At 40.9% G+C, this 7,420-nt stretch overlaps 1 protein-coding gene across 1 annotated transcript; it reads left to right on the top strand.

Annotated features, from left to right (window-relative positions):
- Positions 1-837: 837 nt before the first annotated feature.
- LOC149843673 (uncharacterized) lies at positions 838-5,257 on the top strand. The gene is made up of 2 exons (XM_090000007.1): positions 838-4,821; positions 4,922-5,257. Exon 1 carries the CDS (start codon positions 1,073-1,075, stop codon positions 4,811-4,813), a length of 3,741 nt encoding a protein of 1,246 aa, XP_089856133.1. The 5' UTR covers positions 838-1,072; the 3' UTR covers positions 4,814-4,821; positions 4,922-5,257.
- The last annotated feature ends 2,163 nt before the right edge of the window (positions 5,258-7,420 follow it).

The following is a 7,420-nucleotide window of genomic DNA, read 5'->3' as shown; positions in this document are numbered from 1 at the left end:
TTTCTAAAAAATGGAATGGACCATGTTAAATTTAATGTCCGAAGGATGCAAGTCAAGGAGTGAATTGTTTCAAGTTAACCTTATAGGCAGTGATAAGATTGAATATGGGTAAAAGGCATCACACCCTTTAAGAGGCATTTACTTCACCAGTTTTCAACACAACAGAAGCAAAATGGTAGAGCATATAAAGCTACGGCCCTTATAAAAGTGTAGTTTTTGTTTTTTTTCACATCTGACAAGTAGATGTGATCTATAGGTTTTGTTTAGTGGAAACCGGCTTTTGGGTCACCGGAATCTGACCTGTATACAAATTTTTCTGGTGATCCAAAATCAATGGCTACGAAGGCATCAAATTTTTCGGCTCATAAAAATACATTTTTTGAGTATATTTCCACTAGATAAAGCATACTAAACACCTCTAATGGTTCAGATTTATCATTGGACATTTTAAACGACGGAACCTAATGAGATGAAACAAGAAGGCCTAATATATATATATATATATATATATATATATATATATATATATATATATATATATATATATATATATATATATATATATATATATATATATATATATATATATATGGCGATACCAAAACCCATCAATGCAAAACTGGCACAAGAAGATCACAAGGAACGCGTCCCTTCAATTATTAGTGCATGTCATATCCGCCGTATCACAACTTTATTATCTCAACTGACTTTTCAAATTGGGCTGCCAAACGAAGATTTTTTTATCAAGAAAATACTAAAAAAGTACATTGTCAACTGAAAGACCATTGTAGCAAGAAAGTCAGCAATAGAATCTCTTAGTTGTTGAGGGTCTTATTCCAATCCTGTTTCCGCCTTCCTTTCCATCTAACCCCCGCCCAAGGACCTCCCTTTCCTTCCTCTTCCTTCTTTCCATTGAACAACCACGTGAAGAAAACGGCAACACCACCATAACCACCAACACAAGCCATTCTCAGATTCCAACCCATATTTTATCATTTGATCTGCACCATCCAAGGTTTCTTACAGCATGGTGCAGTAGAAACCTGAAAACAAGGTTGGAATCGGAGCAGAAATGAAGAAGTGCATCAAATCAGGGAGACAAGCGGCTGGGAAGCCTTCTCTTTATCAGGAGATGATTGCCCAGCCTTCTCAACCCATCAAGGGAGGTGGGGAGCTGAAAAAGAAATTGAAAAGATCTCGATCACTGAAAATTGCAAACTTGGGTGGCACTGGATCACCTACAAAACAAGGAAAAGATGGAACCAACCAGTCACAGAAGAAGAACCCTGTGCAGAAGGTGAACAACAACAAATCACCAAACTACATGAAGCCCACAAGCAGTTCAGATAAGAGGAAGGAGAGGTTGCAGGTAAGCACCCATGTACAATCTAGTAATAGAAATCAGAGTCCTACACTTTTGAATTATGCTCTTAAGAAAACTAGCATGCATGGGAATCACTCAAAAACAGGGACAAAAGATTTGAAATCATTGGCAAGGTCCTCTAGCTTGAAACCCAGAAAGCCTTCTATGAAGGCAACTGGGGTTCCACTATATTTGGCGCAAGACATCTCCAGAGCAACTTGCTCTTCCACTTTGAAGGATTTAAAGTTCCCTGACTATGTAGGCCTTCATCCTGGAGGCACAGAATCTGAAGGAACCTCAGTCATGAAGGTCTGCCCGTATACTTACTGCTCCCTCAATGGCCATTTTCATAAACCTTTGCCTCCATTAAAGCGCTTCTTGTCGGCAAGGAGGCGCTCTCTTAAGGCCCAAAAGTGTATAAAGATGAAAGGAATCACACCATGTAGAATTAAGCATGCCACAAAAGGGAAGAAGAAAATTGATACAGGGCATAATTTGGTGCCTGATCTGATATCAGAGGCAGGTATGGTAAGCTCACCAAGGTCGCTAAGCAGTTGGGATGAAGAACAGAGTGGATTGCTGATGAGAGACTGGAGTGATGAATTCTTTGTAGAGATATTTGCGAAGTCGATACCTGATATTACAGACTATGAGGGATCTGAAAAGTGTGGAATTATGGAACACAGCCCTTTAGATGTTCCTCAATCAAGCAATGAAGAAACTGATCTGAAGGTTTTCTGTGAACCATCAATTGTTTCATACGAAAAAGTACCATCTGGATGTGGTCACAGAACTGATACAGAAACAGAGGAAGATTGCTTAGATGAATCAGAGATTTTAGCCAACGGTTCATACTGTGAACTTAGCCTTGATGATGGTGACAATAATCATGACCCACGAGTTCGGAGTATTGATTTCTTCTTTGCAGATGCAGAAGTTTCAAATGCTTCATTAGGAGCTCCTCAAGACATTGATGGCAATAGGGAAGAAGAGAACCAGCCTTTGAATGCGAATAGCAGTTCTCTTCAAGCAGATAAAACTGCCATGACTTCCATAATTTGTGTTGAAAGTGAATCAGATGAAAATGAACTGGTTTCTGAATCCTCCAATACAGATATTGAGAATCATGAACCATCTATCAATGATGGCAATTCTTGTACTGTAGTTCTTGTTGACGAGTCTGATCTGACAAGCATAACTTTGAATATGACATTCATGGATGAAGGAGTCCCGCAGAAAGAAGATATTATCTCCTTCAGCACTGAAATACCACTTGACCACTGTGACAAAACTGATAGTTCTCCTGCAGAAGATTCCAATGATCTCTCTGAAAGCTTAGAGGTTGATTTTCCAGCTGCTCCTAGTGATGAAATCAATATTACCAATGAAGAAGCATCTATCAATGATGTCAATCCTCATACTGCAGTTCTTGATGATGAGTCTGATCTGGCAAGCACAGCTTTGGATATCGCATTCATGGATGCACCAGTCCCAGATAAAGAAGATAACATCTCCTTCGACACTGAAATATCACTTGACCACTATGACAAAACCAATAGTTCTCTAGCAGAGGATTCTAATGACCTCTCCGAAAACTTAAAGGTTGACATTCCTGCTGCTCCGACTGATGAAATCAATACAACAAAGGAAGAAGCATCTACCAATGATGGCAATCCTCGTATCATAGTTCATAATGAGTATGATCTGGCAATCACAACTTTGGATATCACATTCATGGATGCAGCAGTCCTTGACCACTGTGACAAAACTGATAGTTCTCCAGCAGAAGAATCCAATGATCCCTCTGAAAACTTTGAGGATGACATCCCTGCTGCTCTGAGTGCCAAAATCTGTATAATTAAAGAAGAAGCATCTACCAATGATGGCAATCCTCATACCGCAGTCCTTGACGATGATTCTGAACTGGCAAGCACAACTTTGGATACCACATTGACGGATGCAGCAGTCCCCCATGAAGAAGATAGTATCTCCTTTGACATGGAAATACCACTTGACCACTGTGACAAAACTGATGGTTCAGCAGAAGAGTCCAATGATCTCTGTGAAAACTTAGTGGTTGATATCCCTGCTGCTCCAAGTGGTGAAATCAATATTACTAAGGAAGAAGTTCATACTGAAATCAATGGGTTTATAGACCTCAGTCCAACAGAGCTGGAGCACGTGGATGACAAGGATGAAATTCCCAAGCGAGATAATGGCTTATTTGGAGATGTACCACTTGCATATGGTAACGAAAGTTATGAATCAAATGATAACCATGACAGAGAAGAAAATTTGGGTGATGTGCGAGAAGTTGAAGCTGCACCTGATGGCCAAGCTTGTCTGAATGTGCAAACACTGGAAGAGGGAACATCAGATATGACTCAAGATATTCTTGTAGTTGTAGCAAAGCAGGGCATGGTTGCATGTGGTCCTAACTCAGACTCAGCATTGCCGAAAATTATTGAGGAGGTCCAGAATAAAATAAATGAACCAAGTGATATTCTTGAAAGCCAAATCCATGGCTCTCTTCAGTTGGCTTTTGGGAAGGAAGAAACAGTCAGAGAGGATGATAACCATATGAAGAAAGATACTGAATTTCTCAAATATGATGCCAGAAAGGAAAACGATAAAGATTTTCAGGATGTCATGAATGGCCAAACTACTCGAGATGAATGCATCAGCCCTACATCTGGTGAAGAGAACTGTGACTGCAAAATAGATGAAATTCAAGTTTTCCAGGAAGAGGATGAAACCAGACATTCAGATAGTCATAATGCAAGTTATATTTCTTCAGAAGAATGCAGTGAAAGAAGGGAAATGCAATCTTCTGTTCAAGATAGTTCTGCAAAAGATGCTAAAATGAAAATCAAAGGTGATTCACATCAAGATGTGGAAGAACCTTCTCTTGGAGCTAGGACCAAGCGCACCACTAAAGATAAAGATATATTCAACATTGAGAAGAACTCCAGCCCAGTTTTGGCCAGAAGAAGCAGTCTTGAAGAAATAACCAACTTTGAAGGGAAAGATGAAATTGATAGCATGATTAAAGGAGAAAAACTCATGATGCCTGAAACAGGTGTGGTTCTACGTCTAACCAGAAGTTGCAGTGATACAAAACTAATAAGAAATGCCAGGCGCGAAGGCATGAATGAAGCAAGGAAGTTCAACCCAAGAGGACCACGCTTTCTGCCCATTAAGCCTGACCCAGAGAGAGAGAAGGTTGATCTGAGGCATCAGATGATGGATGAAAGGAAAAATGCAGAAGAATGGATGATGGATTATGCACTCAGGCAGACAGTAAGCAGGTTAGCTGCCACTCAAAAGAAGAAAGTTGCACTGCTTGTTGAAGCCTTTGAAACAGTTATGCCACTATCAAAATGTGAAACACCTGTGCGTCATACTGCAATTAGTCTTACTCATGCAAGACCAATTCAGGCATGCAGTTGATTATAAAGGTAAAGACACTCCAAGTCTTTGCTGAAGGACTAGGATATGATTTGTTTTATCATGTGCAGAAGTCCAACTGACACTCTTCTTTTTACATTGCAATTATAGGTAAAAGATGCAGCAGGCTGTCTGATGAATGAATGAAATTGATATCGCAAGGGGAATCATTGCTGATGGTACACACTGCAACTGCACTGTTTAGGACATGAATTGCCATCTTAAGTACAATATTGTTTGGCGGACATAAACATACTAGAATAGATCTACAAAATGTGCTCCATGAATGCCTGTGTGAATGATAGTTTTCCAATGTTACAAGGATATATCATTCAAAGTCTGTCATGATACAAGAGTGTGTTTCCTTTTTTTGAGGGAAATAAGATTGTGGTGCAAGTATCTTGGAAGATATCTCCAAGAATAAATTTATTGAAATGTTATTTTTTATTCTTTTTGATATATGATGACAATTATTGATAATTTGCTCTGTTCAAAATATATGACCGCTACAATCATAAGGTGACCAGCATATGCAAGAAGGCCAAAAAGTTTTTGATACCACATGCTTATTTCTGGTAAGGAGGCAATTTTCTATTTTCTACTCATTGTCTTCATTTTCAAGAAATTTGGGGCATCGTTTTGTTTCTGATTATTTTTTGCCAGTGACCATCATGTGACTTCACAACCATACAGGATCTGTTAAAGGCTTATTTCTTCAATAGGCAAGTGTGGCGCGACGGTCCTTCCTTACCGCTGCAAGCCTTCCGATCACTGGCTTGCCGCTTGCGGAAGCTTAGATAATTCAGAGTGCAAGAGAGCGAAAGAAGAGAGAGGGAGAGAAATTGCAATCACTTGAAAGTAATCACAACGAGGGTGAACAAAAGAAAGCTCAACGCATTTGCATTCATTCACAATTTTGCCTACAGGCTCATTATAGTTCAGATTTACGGGCTAACCCTTCAGGGTACTGATCAACCTGAACCAAAGTGCAAGGATGGCCCAAAGAAAGTTACAAGTGACTCAACACTTACATTAAGACTCAACCAAAGAAAAACAGACTCTAGACACAACTGTACAAAGTAGATCACAGAAGAACATGCTTTCCCCTTTAAATCATGCACCGCCTTCAGCGCCATCTGTTTCATGGTAGGCCCTGACTTCATCTGGATAGCGGCTCTTCATCCAGAATATTGGCTCTTATGTCAGTTCTGTTGTCTCCTCCCACTGCACAAAATACTTCTTCACTTCGCCCAAGTAGTTGACCTTGTGGCGAAGGATTTTGCTGAAACGCTTCTCGACCTATTGTGCTGCTAGGGCCCTCTGTAGGATAAGATCGCATTGTGACACGGTACATTATGGATCCCCCTCATCCGCATAGAACGATTTCAGGTTGCACACGTGAAACATCGGGTGCACCTTGAAGTCTGGGGGCTGGTCCAGCTTGTACGCTAGTTTGCCCACTTTCTTGGTGGTGGTGAATGGTCCCTCGTACTTTCTGATCAGTTTGTGGTATCATCTATGGAATATGCCTGTGTGATCCGAGTAAAGCTTCACCAACACTTGATCCCCAACACGAAACTTGGAAGGCCGACGACGCTTGCTCGCCCACTTTTTCATTCTCTTAGTTGCCTTATGCAAAAACGCATTCACCAGCTTGGTTTGCCCGTGCCAGTCTCGAACAAATTGATAGGTAAAGGATGGCCTTCTATTCTCATGTACGGCTAGAGTATGCGGGGTCAACAATTGCTATCCCGTAGCTATCTTGAATGGGTTGTGGCTTGAAGAATCACTTTTCTAAAGATTATATCTGAATTAGGCCATGTCTAGGAGCTTCACCTAATCTTTCTGATTTGCACTAACAAAGTGCCTGAGGTACTGCTCCAACAGTCTGCTGATGCGCTCTGTCTGCCCATCGGTCTGTGGGTGAAAACTTGTTGAAAGTAGCAGATCGGAGTCGAGTAGCCGAAACACTTCACACCAGAATTTGCCCGTGAAACAAGCATCACAAACCCTTATAATGTTTCTTGGTATACCCCAGTGCTTCACAACATGCTTGACGAACAGCTCTGCAGTCTTCTTTGTAGAGCACTCTTTATAAGCTAGGATGAATGTGACATATTTAGAGAAATGATCCACCACCATCAGGATGGAGCTAAAGCCATCTACCTTTGGCATAATAACAATGAAGTCCATGAAAATGCTCTCCCAAGGATGTTCTGGAATAAGTAGAGGCTCAAAGAGGGTGACAGTTTTCTGGTTGGTCCTCTTGTTTTGCTAGTAGAAGAGGCATGTTTGCACGTACCCCTCCACATCGTCTCTCATCTGCATCCAATTGTAGTTGCGCTTAAGGAGTACTAAGGTCCGCTCTTGACCTGGATGATCGACCCATAATGTATCATGGCACTCCTTAAGCAATTTGTGGTAAAGGTTTCTCCACCACGGTATGAAGACGCGTCCTCCTTTTGTCACGAGGAGGTCGTCCCGTAACTAGAATTGTTGAGTCTTTCTTGCTTGCACCAGAGAGACAAGGTGTTGCATCGTTGTGTCCTATTGCATTCATTCACGGATGCAATCCAGCAACACACCCTCCAAGTGAACTTTAGAAAGCTT

This window comes from Nuphar pumila, chromosome 3 (assembly GCF_984573655.1).
Source record: "Nuphar pumila chromosome 3, dmNupPumi1.hap1.1, whole genome shotgun sequence".
Classification (NCBI taxonomy): Eukaryota; Viridiplantae; Streptophyta; class Magnoliopsida; order Nymphaeales; family Nymphaeaceae; genus Nuphar; species Nuphar pumila.
Note: the sequence above shows the minus strand (reverse complement) of the source record. Positions and strands in the feature narration are given on the sequence as shown.

Coding starts and splice junctions, on each gene's coding strand:
- LOC149843673 (XM_090000007.1), top strand. CDS start 1,073: ATGAAGAAGTGCATCAAATCAGGGAGACAAGCGGCTGGGAAGCCTTCT.